The sequence below is a fragment of the Bos indicus genome, chromosome 12, assembly GCF_029378745.1.
Source record: "Bos indicus isolate NIAB-ARS_2022 breed Sahiwal x Tharparkar chromosome 12, NIAB-ARS_B.indTharparkar_mat_pri_1.0, whole genome shotgun sequence".
NCBI lineage: Eukaryota > Metazoa > Chordata > Mammalia > Artiodactyla > Bovidae > Bos > Bos indicus.
Window position 1 is genome coordinate 69,255,700 of NC_091771.1, and position 15,256 is coordinate 69,270,955.

At 40.2% G+C, this 15,256-nt stretch overlaps 1 protein-coding gene across 4 annotated transcripts in view; it reads right to left on the reverse strand.

Moving 5' to 3' along the window:
* Positions 1-15,256, reverse strand: part of LOC109566910 (ATP-binding cassette sub-family C member 4) — a 184,461-nt gene that overhangs the window by 14,695 nt on the left and 154,510 nt on the right. For all 4 annotated transcript variants that reach the window (XM_019971636.2, XM_019971635.2, XM_019971634.2 and 1 more), the window contains 2 exons: positions 10,779-10,934; positions 3,734-3,823 (listed from right to left, as the gene is read on the reverse strand). In XM_019971636.2, coding sequence (XP_019827195.2) covers positions 3,734-3,823; positions 10,779-10,934 — 246 coding nt within the window. The remainder of the gene's footprint in view (positions 1-3,733; positions 3,824-10,778; positions 10,935-15,256) is intronic.

A 15,256-nucleotide genomic window follows, 5' to 3' on the forward strand; every position in this document is an offset into this window, starting at 1 on the left:
GTTTCTGTCATAAGTAGCTTAAAATCAATTTTAGAACTAGGGCAAATATACAAAATAATTAGTATTAAAATATACAAACCATTAGCACGCTAACAGTCAAAATCTATTTCATGTAAGGGTAAGGAAATTCAAGGAAGTGGTAGAAACTAAAACACAAATAATAGAAAATCCTCTAGAAATGAACCTATCCATATAAAAACTGAGCAGAAGCACCAGGCTTCTTCTGTTACCTGTATTCATGTTACAGCATTAAAATAACATGACTCCTAATAAATAATTATTATCACAATCCAAATGTGTGATTTACCATTCTGAAAAAAGTTTTCTGAAACTTCACAGCATTTTATTACCAGGATTTCGTTTATCTTTCAGTTAATAATGAAAAACTACTACTGCCCACACTGAGTAGATATTACCTGAACAGAGGAATACAATGATGCTACAGGTTTCAGTTCAATTCAGTGCAGTCGCTCAGTCGTGTCCGACCCTTTGCGACCCCATGGACTATAGCATGCCGGGCCTCCCTGTTCATCACCAACTCCCGGAGTTTACTCAAACTCACGTCCATTTAGTTGGTGATACCATGCAGCCATCTCATCCTCTGTCGTCCCCTTCTCCTCCTGCCTTCAATCTTTCCCATCATCAGGGTCTTTTCAAATGAGTCAGTTCTTTGCATCAGGTGGCCAAAGTATTGGAGTTTCAGCTTCAACATCAGTCCTTCCAATGAACACTCAGGACTGATCCTCTTTAGGATGGACTGGTTGGATCTCCCTGCAGTCCAAGGGACTCTCAAGAGTCTTCTCCAACACCACAGTTCAAAAGAATCAATTCTTTGCCACTCAGCTTTCTTCACAGTCCAACTCTCACATACATACATGATCACTGGAAAAACCATAGCCTTGACTGGATGGACCTTTGTTAGCAAAGTAATGTCTCTGCTTTTTAACATGCTGTCTAGGTTGGTCATAACTATCCTTCCAAGGAGTAAGGGTCTTTTAATTTCATGGCTGCAGTCACTATCTGCAGTGATACTGGAACCCAAAATAACTATCTGCAGTGATACTGGAACCCAAAATAAAGTCAGCCACTGTTTCCACTGTTTCCCCATCCATTTGCCATGAAGTGATGGGACTGGATGCCATGATTTTAGTTTTCTGAATGTTGAGCTTTAAGCCAACTTTTTCACACTCCTCTTTCACTTTCATCAAGAGGCTCTTTAGTTCTTCTTCACTTTCTGCCATAAGAGTGGTGTCATCTGCATATTTGAGGTTATTGATATTTCTCCCAGCAATCTTGATTCCAGCTTGTGCTTCTTCCAGCCCAGTGTTTCCCATGATGTACTCTGTATATAAATTAAATAAGCAGGGTGACAATATACAGCCTTGATGTACTCCTTTTCCTATTTGGAACCAGTCTGTTGTTCCATGTCCAGTTGTAACTGCTGCTTCTTGATCTGCATATAGATTTCTCAGGAGGCAGGTAAGGTGGGCTGGTATTCCTATCTCCTTCAGAATTTTCCATAGTTTGTTGTGAGCCACACAGTCAAAGGCTTTGGCATAGGCATAGTCAATAAAGCAGAAATAGATATTTTTCTAGAACTCTTGCTTTTTCAATGATCCAGCGGATGTTGGCAATTTGATCTCTCATTCCTCTGCCTTTTCTAAATCCAGCTTGAACATCTGGAACTTCACAGTTCATGTATTGCTGAAGCCTGGCTTGGAGAATTTTAAGCATTACTTTACTAGTGTGTGAGATGAGTGCAACTGCATGGTAGTTTGAGAATTCTTTGGCATTGCCTTTCTTTGGGATTGGAATGAAAACTGACCTTTTCCAGTCCTGTGGCCACTGCTGAGTTTTCCAAATTTGCTAGTATATTGAATGCAGCACTTTCACAGCATCATCTTTTAGTATTTGAAACAGCTCAACTGGAATTCCATCACCTCCAGTAGCTTTGTTCATAGTGATGCTTCCTAAGGCTCACTTGACTTCAAATTCCAGGATGTCTGGCTCTAGGTGAGTGATCACACCATCGTGATTATCTGGGTTGTGAAGATCTTTTTTGTACAGTTCTTCTGTGTATTCTTGCCCCCTCTGCTTAACATCTTCTGCTTCTGTTAGGTCCATATCATTTCTGTCCTTTATTGAGCCCATCTTTGAATGAAATGTTCCCTTGGTGTCTCTAATTTTCTTGAAGAGATCTCTAGTCTTTCTTTGCACTGATCACTGAGGAAGGCTTTCTTATCTCTCCTTGCTATTTTTTGGAACTCTGCATTCAAATGTGTATATCTTTCTTTTTCTCCTTTGCTTTTTGCTTCTCTTCTTTTTACAGCTATTTGTAAGGCCTCCTCAGACAGCCATTATGCTTTTTTACATTCCTTTTTCTTGGGGATGGTCTTGATCCCTGTCTCCTGTACAATGTCACGAACCTCTGTCCATAGTTCATCAGGCACTCAGTCTATCAGATCTAGTCCCTTAAATCTATTTCTCACTTCCACTGTATAATCGTAAGGGATTTGATTTAGGTCATAACTCAATGGTCTAGTGGTTTTCCCTACTTTCTTCAATTTCAGTCTCAATTTGACAATAAGGAGTTCATGATCTGAGCCACAGTCAGCTCCTGCTGACCATATAGGCTTCTCCATCTCTGGCTGCAAAGAATATAATCAATCTGATTTCAGTGTTGGCCATCTGGTGATGTCCATGTGTAGAATCTTCTCTTGTGTTGTCAGAAGAGGGTGTTTGCTATGACCAGAGCGTTCTCTTGGCAAAACTCTATTAGCCTTTACCTTACTTCATTCTGTCCTCCAAGGCTAAATTAGCCTGTTATTCCAGGTGTTTCTTGACTTTCTACATTTGCATTCCAGTCCCCTATAATGAAAAGGACATCTTTTTTGGATATTAGTTCTAGAAGGCCATGTAGGTCTTCATAGAACCGTTCAGCTTCTTCAGTATTACAGGTCAGGGCATAGATTTGGATTGCCGTGATATTGAATGGTTTGCCTTGGAGATGAAGAGAGATCATTCTGTCATTTTTAAGATTGCATCCAAGTACTGCATTTTGGACTCTTTGGTTGACTATGATGGCTACTCCATTTCTTCTAAGGGATTCTTGCCCACAGTAGTAGATATAATGGTCATCAGGGTTAAATTTACCCATTCCAATCCATTTTAGTTCACTGATTCCTAAAACGTTGACGTTCACTCTTGCCATCTCCTGTTTGACCACTTCCAATTTGCCTTGATTCATGGACCTAACATTCCAGGTTCCTATGCAATATTGCTCTTTATAGCATCGGAACCTGCTTCTATCACCAGTCATATCCACAACTGGGTGCTATTTTTGCTTTGGCTCAGTCTCTTCATTCTTTCTGGAGTTATTTCTCCACTGATCTCCAGTACCATACTGCAGTGTAGTTAGGATATTAATTCACTAGGTCACTAGTAGAATTTGAACCCTTAATGTTAACTTCTAGTTCAGTGCTCTGCTAAGGACAAAACCATGTTATCTAGTTGCTTTGGGTTCTAGGGAAAAAGCCAAAAAATGTGAGGCATTATACTGCTGGTTTTCATTATCATCAGTACACATATTTTAAGTGCACTGATGTCATCAACATTCTTCTAGGAGGTAAACAAAGCCTGTTAAACTGATAGGCTCCCATTAATTACCTGCAATGCTACAAAGGTACACACACAGGAACTGATGTTAACATGTTAATTACACTCCATAAATTACCTCTTCTAAGGCATTCCACAGTTCCTCATCTGAATGCTCATTGAAGGGGTCCAGATTCTTCCTCATTGTTCCAGTGAATAAAACAGGTTCCTATATACCCCAAAATAGGAAATGTTATTTCAGTAAACTACTTTTGTCTTACACAAATGCTTACAGAAAATAACTTAAATTCAAAAATTACCCAACATTCATTATAATCATTAATAACAAGGTTACGGGACCTTCGCTGTGTCACGTGGCATGAGGGCTTAGCTGCTCCACGCTATATGGGATCCTAGGTGCTAAATTGCAGATCGAAACCACATCCCCTGAATTATGAGGCAGATTCTTAAGCTGGGCCCACCAGGGCAGTCCCAAGAGGTGTTTGTTTTGATGAAGTGATCTGCTTTTCATATTATACTCTAGAGTCATTACTTAAGCTAATCTATGGAATAAATTGGTTTTGAAAGGCAAGACTTTTTGGATGTGCCTAGTGGTCCAGTGGCCAAGACTCAGTGCTCCCAATGCAGGGGGCCAGGGTTCAGTCCCTGGTCAGGGAACTAGAGTCTCACCTGCTGCAACTAAGGATCCTATGTGCTGCAACAAAGCAAGGGCACAGCCAAATAGACTAAATAAATACTATTTTTTCAAATAAGATAGACCTTCCTTCCTTCCTTGAGCAATAAAAGGTTCCACAGGGTCAACATGTTTGGGAATGGTGTTTGGTGGTTCCGGAGAAAAGGAACAGGGACCCCATTTGAAGTTCAATCACAGATTTCATAATAAGGGCCTCGCTCCATTGTCATTTCCTTCAACTTCTTCTCTTTGGAAATCTTGTTGGAGTGAATGAGTCTCTCCAAATACTAGGGGACTAAAACGAGATTCTTTGCAGAAAGAAGGATCCTTCACTTCTGAACCCTTGACCAAGGCCTGTAGTTGATTTATGCTAAGTGTTAAATGGACCCCTCAGACACTCTATAGGCTTCAGGGGGATTCTGCTAATTATCATCAATTCACTGTTGACTGTCACAAAAAGAAAAGAAATTAACATCTCACAATGCTATAAGGGTGCTCACCTAAGTCTATATTGTTGCTCTCAGAGGATATACTTGGCAGCATCTATTGTTTATTTAGCAGCAATGGAGGAAAAACAATTGCTTTGTACCTAAGAATACTTCTGTTTGCCATGACATGTCAAAAACATATTTCAAAATCAGTAAAATTTTAATCAAAACTTGTGGAATGAAAAGAATGATGTGCTAGAGCACTAACTGATTGAAGCTATAAAGACAACAGGCAATTTGTGAACAGTGTCTGTTTAAATATGTCAATGTATTTTATGTGTGGTGATCATTTTGGTTTCTACTCACTCTACTTTCATCCACTTGCCAAATACGAAACCATTATATTATCTTCAAAAGGTAACACAAGTGCTCACAGTAGACACATACTCCGAGGGCAGACGATGGTCAGATTAATGATCATTTCTGACAGATATTATTATTAAAGTACCCATTTATAACCAACAGAGTTAATAACCATATAAATAAGTGTTGTAAAACTATTCTGCAGGCAGAACACTTCAGTGCAGAGATTTATGGTAGGACCTACAAGCTTCATGAAAATATACACTAAATTTATTAGGCTAAGAATCTTCTTTTCTGAAGGCACAGAATTAAACCTCACTTAATAAAAAGTAGCTGGCACAGTACAGTTGAAGAACAAACACTCTTGTACAACGTAGTATTTTAAATGAAGCATCGGTTTCCAATCTGTTTTTCATCAAGGTTTAAAGTCAGATGTAATCCTTTGTGCCATATTCAACAGTAACTTTTTCCTTCGTTATGAATATGACACGAGTTCATATTAGGTGTGTGACCCAAAAATGGCCACGCTGAATCACACCACTTAGTTTAGTGATACCCTTGACACAACAGAAAGACTAAAAAATGGCAGTCTTAGTATAGGCTGCTGGAAGAAAAGATTGTCATCTTTGTAGGATAACAATCCTACAAAGAAACCCTACCTACTAAACTTCTAACGCTTAAAATGACCCAGGACCAAGACAAAAAGTGTACAAACGGTAACAAACAAGACAAAATAAAGCACAATCATTTCAGTCCCAAACTAAGACTATCATGAGTGGCTACTACTAAGAAATTAACACAACACTGTAAATTAACAATTGTTGTGGTTTAATCACTAAATCGTGTCTGACTCTTTCACGACCTCACAGACTGTAAACTTGCCAGGCTGCCCTGTCCATGGAACTCTCTAGGCAAGAATACTGGAGTGGGTTGACACCTCCCTCTCCCGGGGATCTTTGCAACCTAGCGATTGAACCCGCATCTCCTACATTGGCAGGCGGATTCTTTACCACTGAGCCACCAGGGAAGCTTCATAAATCAACTATGATTTAATTTTTTTTAAAAAAGTATCTACTGCTGCTGTTTACTGGTGTCCTAAAGCTCTGTTCTCTTTTCGAATCTGAGGACTTTTCATAAGTGGAAACTCATCTCCCTGTTTCAAGAATAAGAGAAGCACCTGAAGTCACTTTAAATTTTGGTACCCTCATCTTTTTTTTTTTTTTAGATCCTGGAGCCTCTGAATGAATTAATCATCATCCATATTCAGAAGAAAAGGACATTGTTTGCCAACAAAGACAGAAGAATTTAAGTCATGTAAAGTCCTCTTTCAGGAGCTCCAGGGAGCAGTTCCAAGAAGAAGACTTCAGTGTCAGGAACAAAGGGTGACTACTTTAGGCTAGAATCCAGTTGTATTTCTTTACTAGTAACAGCATATCCTACTCTTCTCTTTCAGTTTAATTCTCAACAAGATAAAAAGGGAAAGAAAACCAGAAAACCACGGAGAAGTCAAAGAGATAGCTCTGGTTCACCTTCTTCAACTTTACTGAAGAAAACGCAAGGAACAGAAATACCAAAAGAGCAGAGGGGGCTGTTTAGAAAATACCAAGCTTTTGCTTTGACAGAGAGAAAAACTATTAAATATAGGAAATGAATCTAATCATAATTAAGATGATGGCTGCTGATCTGTGCTGACCTCTGGGCTACAATCATAAACACTGAATTGACATGGAATCCCTCTTCAACAGAAAACATTTCCTTGTGCCATTTTCTGTAGGTACAAAGAACCATCCAAAGAGGCTCATATTAGCGATTAGACTCGGGGTAACTTATTATTCTTCCCAAGACCCAAGTTTCCTTACTGGCAAAAGGGGCTACTGGTGCAAGGCTGATGTGTGAAGCTGGAACAACAGTGATTAACACTGACCAGGAGCCCAGCCCAACAGGGGACAGGGAGGGGCAGGATCTATCCAACTGCAAGCTCAGTCCACGGATCAGAAAGTCAATTTTGTGCCTTGTGACTGTCATTTTATCTTTTATATTAGCTGGAACAGAATGGATATCCTAGATGGTTTTAAAATCCATTTAAAAAAAGAGCAAAGCTAATTAGAAGAATGGGGAGTGAAAAGCAGCATAAAGGGTAATAATGTTCTTTTAAATTTTTGTGTGTGTGTGTGTGGACATGAAATCATAATACAAAGCAGTTCTACTGTGGATGACAGTCAACAGGGTATTGAAGTCCTCACAGGGTGATCAGCTGCTCAGGCTCTGGAGTTGGGAATCACCATAAAATACATACGAAATTCAGGCTCTGGTGCTTACTTGCTAAGTGGGTTAAGCTCATAGTGCCTCAGTTATCAAATCTTTCAGATAAGGAAAACAAGAGAATTATGAGGATTAAGGAGGAGAGGGTAGGAAAGAGGCCAACGTGTGTTAAGAATTCCACAAGTGTTAGGAATTATTATTAATACTGTGTAACTTGTCAGGGGCTGCAATAAAAACTAGAGCAATAGAAATAAGAGACAGAAGTCATGTCTTCAAGGAGAGCAAGACAGCTGTCAAGAATGTTGAAAGCATTGAGAAAAATGCCAGAAGTCTTCGTGGGGGACTGAAAAGTATGACTGGGGTACAGGGTGATCGTCAGGAAAGAACCTGGTGGGAGGGGAGCCAATAACTAAGAGAAAAAGTGATATTCTTTCCTCTTGCTCCTTGGAGAAAAGACATTTCATAGATTTTTCAGTTAGGCTTTTCACTAAAACTCTACTGCACTGCTTTTTAATTTTGCTTCGCTCTTTAAATTTCTATAAACAATGTGGTTTACATTATAAGCAATAAAAGTAATGCAAATCACCAAGGACTACAAAAACATGAAAAGAAAGAGCAAAGCCTTTCCAAAATGTGTTAGTCTTTTAGAAATAACACCTGAAAGGTCAGTGCCTTCATTCTTAAGAATACGTATAATTACTATTGACTGACTGGTGCCAAGAATCAGCCATGGGCCACAAACATTTTCTAATCTAAGTTACATTTTTAGTGTTAGTCACTCAGTCATGTCCAACTCTCTGTGACCTCATGGACCATCAGGCTCCTCTGTCCACGCGATTCTCCAGGCAAGGGTACTGGGGTGGGTAGCCATTTCCTTCTCCAGGGGATCTTTCCAACCCAGGGATTATACCCAGGTCTCCCACATTGCTGGAAGATTCTTTACTATCTGAGCCACCAGGGAACCCCACATATTTTAAAAAAGTATTTGTTTAATTTATTTGTTTGGCTGCACCTGGTCTTTGTTATGGCATGTGACACCTAGTTTCCTGAACGGGGACTGAACCTGAGCCCCCTGCACTGAGAGCAGAGTCTTAGCCACTGAAGCACCAGGGAAGTCCTTAGTCATATCTCACAACAAATCTGTGTCACATTAGTTTCTAGACCTGGTTCAAGGACCAGGACGCTGGACCTCCAGACAAGTGACTTCCTCAAGGCTCTACAGTCCTATGAGACAGAGCAGGAATTAAAAGGTGGCTCCTGTTGACACTCAGTCTATGCTCTATCCATGGCTGCCTCCTGAATAATCTCCTGGGACACTTTACACAAACATTCTCTTTTATCAAATAGCATTGCGCCTCAAAAACAAAGACATAGAGAGTGAAAAAATAAAGTTCTGTGTTTACAATGGTTAGTGATCATTATCTACATGGATACAAAGCTTAGCACTGTTTTGTAAGCACGCTCCCTGGAGTGTGTACACAGAGCATGCTCAAACGTAGGGTGGAAACTGATGGAACAGAACCAAAACGTGGTGATGTCAAGGGATGTTTAGTCTTTGCTCAGATGTGCTTCCAAAACATTATTGGCAGAGTCAAGAATCATCTAACGTTATTTCTTTATTTATAGAGTTCTTTTATGTACACAAGCATACAACCTTTTCTTATTAAGAAGCATTAAAAGTAATACATGGCACGTTTCTGAATCCTTTTATCCAAGGACATAAAAGTACTTAACAGACACACCCATTATGTCTTAGAACTAATCTCATTTGGCCCATTTCAGAGATGGGTAAAATCAAAACTTAAAAGTGGGAATCTAGAAACATTTATTTTCTACATTAATCACCAAGTCAGCCACCAAGAACTGACTGCTCTAAGTACTTCAGGTAAGAATCCACCTGCCAATGCAGGAGACTTAAGAGATGCAGGTTGGATCCCTGGGTTGGGAAGATCCCTTGGAGGTAGACATGGCAACCCACTCCAGTATTCCTGTCCAGAATCCCATGGACAGAGAAGCCTGGCAGGCTGCAGTCCATAGCATCGCACAGAATTGGACATGACTGAAGTGACTCAGCACGCACACACACCAGCAATGCACAAGGATTCTAATTTCTGCACATCCTTGTGAACACTCGGTTCTTTTTTTTTTTTTTCTTAAAAATTGTTGACATCTTTAGAGGTATGAGGTGGCATTTCATTGTGGTCTAAAAAGAATATCTTGATTCCAAAAGGACTTATACTAATTCCAGGTATTTTAGAGGACAGGGAGCAACAGTTGTACAGTCATAAGACACAAGTCCATGTTCTCCTTCCTTTGGGTGCCATGTTCTATATGCTTCCTAATAACATTTCAGAGCTTATTATACCCGCATTCCAGGAAGCACATTTGCCTGGCTCTTCATCTCTCTTTTCTATGGTTCTCTTAAAGGTAGCTATTTTTCTCAGCATTCCTTGATGGTCAGCTGATTGTAGAGAATTTTTTTAAAACACCGAAGATAAAAAAATAAACCAGCAGGTTTATCATAGCAGAGGGCAGATTAAAGATGAAGGCACAGGGTCTATGCTGTCCTTGGCTATATACATGGAGGACAGTAACTGATCAATAGACATCCTCTGCATTATTTTAAGTGGATGAAACATAAGGAATGACAAGAGCGTCTACTATGCAAATAATCAAGCACTCCTTAAAAAGCATACATATTTAAGACGTTAAAAAAAAGGAAGAATCAGAAACCAGGAAGAGATGGTTAATTCAATGTTCCACCAACACAGAAGCCATGTACTGGGCCTAAGTGAATCGATCCACACGAACTTACCTATTTAGTCCTCACAGCAGCTCGAGGAGGTGGTACTGTTAGCTGCCTTGTAAGGGACAGGACATGGAATTCCATGCCCTGTGCTTTTCCTCACTATTCTGTACTGCATACCTGGTTAAAACCATTTACTAACGGCTAATTTCTAAAACTTTGCCCTGTCCATCTATACACACTGTAATTCTCAAAGTCCTACACTTTCACAGAAAGCCTTCAACTCTAAAGACGCAGCTTATTTCCTATAGCAAAATTCCATCATTAAGACATTTAAGATGCCTGTTTTTCCCGACAGAAACCTTTCATATGTTAAACAAACCGTTTATAATTGTGTTCCCAGAATTATGTGCTTATCAGTGGGCAAAATAGTAGTACCTGAAGAAGCTTAAATCCAGAAATCTTATCAGGAAAAGTTATTAAACCATACACACACACAAGAAACAAACTAACAACACAAAAAAACCTGATACCTGAAAAAGTATCTGTGAAAATACCTGTACTTAAAAATATGCTCTACCGGGGGAAAAAGAATCAACACTTTCATCCAACTACAAAACAAGAAATCAAAAGAAATTAAACTTTAGATGGTGTATAAAAAGAACATGTGAAAATGCTCTGATGTGCATACCTGAGGTATAATTGACATTTTCTTCCTTAAATCATGAAGACCAATTTCAGTTGTCAAGATCTTATCAATCCAGATTTTACCTTCAGGCTCCGACAATCTAAAAAGGGCAGCGATGAGGGAACTTTTTCCAGCTCCTGTTCTTCCCACAATGCCAACCTGTAAAGAGATCCAGGAGGGATTAAGAACTAACAATATGCAACAAACCTAGGAAAAACCCTAGTTGCTGAAGATGAATTTTAAAAGTTCTACTGAGTGTAGTCTCTCTAGTTCCTCAACTGTGGCACTGTTGAGATTCGGGGTCAGGTAATTCTTTGCTGGGGAAGGGAGGCTGTCCTGAGAATTGTAGGATGACCAGTAGCCATGGAGTCTACCCACTTGATGACAGGAGCATGCGCCAGATGGTGGAAACCAAAAATTACAGACAATGACAAATGTGCCATGGTTAAGACCCCTGGTTCGAAGAACAGAATCAGTCCACTCACTATCAGCAAAAAGTCAGAAGCTTTCCAAGTGTTCCATTAGAATTCAACTTTTACATTAGTTGTATTCCTAGTGTCTAGATATTTTAAACATTGAGAATTATGTGAGCAATTTTGCAGATATGTCAACAAGTCAAGTCAGAAGTCTTACATACAAACAAATATTCAGATTTCCAGATTTCTTTCAGTTAAGAGAAGTATTCTTTCGTAGACAAACTAAATCACTTCCAGATAATAAATACCTTACTAATGACTAGTCTTGAAAGGAAACATCTTAAAATTTTAAAACCCAAGTCTCAGTGTCTTAAAAGGCAGTAGCCAGGTAGACAAAACACACATAATGAGGTCAACAAAAACAACAACACAAACAACACTTTCTATTTATATGGGACCTTTCATCTCAGGACTTCAAAAGACATTTTACAAACCAATTAATACTTATAATTAAACCCTGGAAAGATACGTGTCAAGTATCAGCCAAGTTATTAAAATCTAAGCAAAGAGAAATTAAGTGCATTAACAATAAGATCAAAGATTCAATATAATGCATGTAAAATGCAGATCGGGAGTAAAACTTCACTGTAAAAACTGGTTAGTTGTCCGAATTCAAACATGTATGCAGAAATCCATCTTTTTTACCAATTAGATGGCAGACTACATATTCCCTGGTGGGGCATATTATATGCTTTCATGTGTGCTAAGTCACTGCAGTCGTATCTGACACTCTGTAGCTCGCCAGGCTCCTCTGTCCGTGGGATTCTCCAGGCAAGAATACTGGAGTGGATTGCCATTTCCTCCTCCAGGGGATCTTCCCAACTCAGGGATCAAACCAGCATCTCTTCATTTCTATCACTGACAGGTGGATTCTTTACAACTAGCGCCACCTGGGAAGTCCACGATATTAGCCAAGCCCAGAGGGCATAGCCAGCACTGGCAACTTGTGACCAGCAGTGCCCCCTCTGCGGGCTTCTGAAGTTGGCTTTATTGACGTTTGTGTTTTGTCTTCATCATCATCTCCCTCACCACCAAGCTCGCACTCACACAGAGGGGGACGTGCTTTTCACTCACTTGTAAATAAATTTTAAAAACAGGGAAGAACCAAACCACTTTGAGCACTGATTATACTATGGTAACTTGACTTAGTTTCTCATTAAATACTTCCAAAGTTTCAAACCTTAAGTCTGTAAAGACAATAATTCAATTTCAAAAATTTAACTTTAGACACATTAACAGAAAGAAAAGTGGCTTTTCTTTGTACCTATTTTGTACGATATGATAAATCCCGAGTTATATAATATAGATGGGACACTTTCTGCATCTAGGCAGGTCCTAGGGTCGCAAGAGTCGGACACAACTGAGTGATTTTGACTACTTGACTACTATGCTACTCATATTGGTGGTGGTTTAGTCGCTAAGCTGTGTTCGCCTGTTGTGACCTCATGGGCTGCAGCCTGCCAGATTCCTCTGACCATGGGATTCTCCAGGCAAGAATACTGGAGTGGGTTGCCATTTCATTCTCCAGGGGATTTTCCCAAATCAGGAATTGAACCTGGGTCTCCTGCGTTGCAGGCAGGTTCTTTACTGAGTCACCAGGGAAGCCCATGCTATTAATATCTATCCGCTATACTGAAACTGATGCATCTGTGTAAACTGGGATATTTGTAGACTTTGGGTAAATAGCCAAGATGTGGCAGGGGACACTGAGGGCTGTGCAGGGCTATAGGAATGCAACTTCAACACTCTAGTGAGGAGAAGTAAGAAAAGAACAACTCAAATAAAACCCAGACCAGGCTATCTCTACCGTTCACTTATCAAAACTATCATCTGAAAGTCTTTCCCAGGTCACCAATGGGTTTTCCGAATTGCCCATGGAGAGTGCCACCAGTGTCACTGAAATTTACATTCCTGAAACCAAAGACATTCAGAGAAACTCTTTACAGAGGTCTTGCTCAAATGCAATGCTGAGAAAAGAGGGCTCTTTGGGCCTGAGACTCTGCATTTCTGAGAGGCTCCCAGGTGTTGTAGGTGCTGCTGGCCCTGGCAACACAGTCTGAGTTGCAAGGAATTAGGAAGCTGGGACAATCTGGGAGTGAGGGGAGGGTTTGCTGAGGATATATTATGTAAAAAGGAGAAAGGTAGGAAACTAATATTTTTGCACATTATAGCAAGGTCTAGTAAGCATCTGTAAAAATGTATTATCCAAGTAATAGCTCCGAGCGAGAAAAAAATAACAAACCAAAATCAATCTACCTCTAGAGCTGGAAAATGCTTTAAAATGGCCCAGTACTTTCTAAAATGATCAAATCAACCACAAAATCATCTAAATGAAAAATGCAGCCCGTGTTCAGAATCTACTCAGGAAGTCTACGGTGCTATTTACCTCATTTTGGTTCTTTATTTTTACTTACTATTTCTTCTATGAATTAGAAAGCAGCATAATTAATTTTTATTAATCTTTCCCATTTACTTCTGGGAATCGGGGCAGCAAAGAAAATGAGAGAAAGAGAATTAAAGCCCCAGTTGTGCTGGGCTGGCTCATTCCCACATCCCCCCCATTCCCAGCTCTCAATCAAATCCAGCACGAAAGGGGCATCCTGGAGTGACGGGGGCTGGGCCAGGTGAGCAGGTGGGCAAACCAGGGATGCACGCAGGTAGAGTGTAAGGACTTCATGAGCACACTGCCCGAGTGTCATCTCCAAACACAGAAATGACGCTAACAGTGACACTGACAATGGACTGAGACACCGATCAAAAGTCACATTATTGCAGTTTTTAATTCACTCTCCAGACTCAGTTTTCCTACATACATTTTAGAAGCTCGGATAGACCTATGACTTGGGGATTTTAAGATGGAAGAATGCATGTAGCTGTATTGCAGTTTCTTAGATAATTCATATTTTATGGCATTTGGGGGAAGTTAAGATGGGTAAATTAACAGAAAATATGTATACAACAGGAAATATGGTGGACACAATGTCTGCGAGCAAGCAAACCTCACTTCCTTCCCAACCTACGAGCCAGCTTTTGCTGTGTGACTAACTGAAGCTTCTCCGTGCATATCATTTGGGCGTTAAATTGAATACTCTTTCGCGTCACAAGGGTATCATTCATTAAATTACAGCTCCCGTCCACTAGATGGGTCTGTGGTGGGAAGAGTTTTAAAGAGCAGTTAAATACCAAGTATTTAACACGGTAGGTAATAGGTTATTTACGCAGTTGTGCTGTGTGTGTGTTTTGGTTACTTGGTTGTTCACAGCTATGTGTTACTCATTCACTTTCCCAGCGAGGAGTCTCTCAGCACACTCTGTGTGCCCTGAAAAATACAATTTTGTGGGGGAACAGAGATAAAAATAAGATGCTCTCTGATCTTTAAGAAGCATTAGGGATCTGTGAGATACAGACCCCAAATTACAAAGTGTGTCAAAGATGCCATCAATTAACTGTGGTAAAGTACAGATAACGTAACACTTACCAACTTAGCCATTTTTACGTTTAGTGTTAAGCGCGTTCACTTTGTTGTCCCTCCAGAATATTTTCCTTGTAAAACTGAAACTCTGTATACATTATACAACAACAACCAATCCCCCTCGCTCAGGTCATGGCAACCACCATCCGATTTTCTTTCTGTATGGATCTGAGTACTCTAGGAAATCCCAAGTAAGTGGAATCCCACAGTACTGGTGTCTTTTGTGTCTGCCATATTATCATTTAACCTGATGTCCCGAGATCGGGATTTTCTTCCTTTTTCAGGCTGAATGTTTCACTGTGAGGATACACCACATTTGTTTATCCATTCGCCTGTCACTTTCTTTAGACGTAAGACACTGAGGAAGAACTGAGTGTCTTGCAGAAGCAGATGCGCTAGAGTCAGCTCAGAAAATGAGGAGCCGTTCATCGGGCAGGTGCCGAGGGGAAGGGTCTCTGAGGAGGAGGGCAGCATGTGCAGTGGGAGCCGGGAGGACAGCAAGCTTTGGGAGAGCCTACAGACGACCTGAGTGC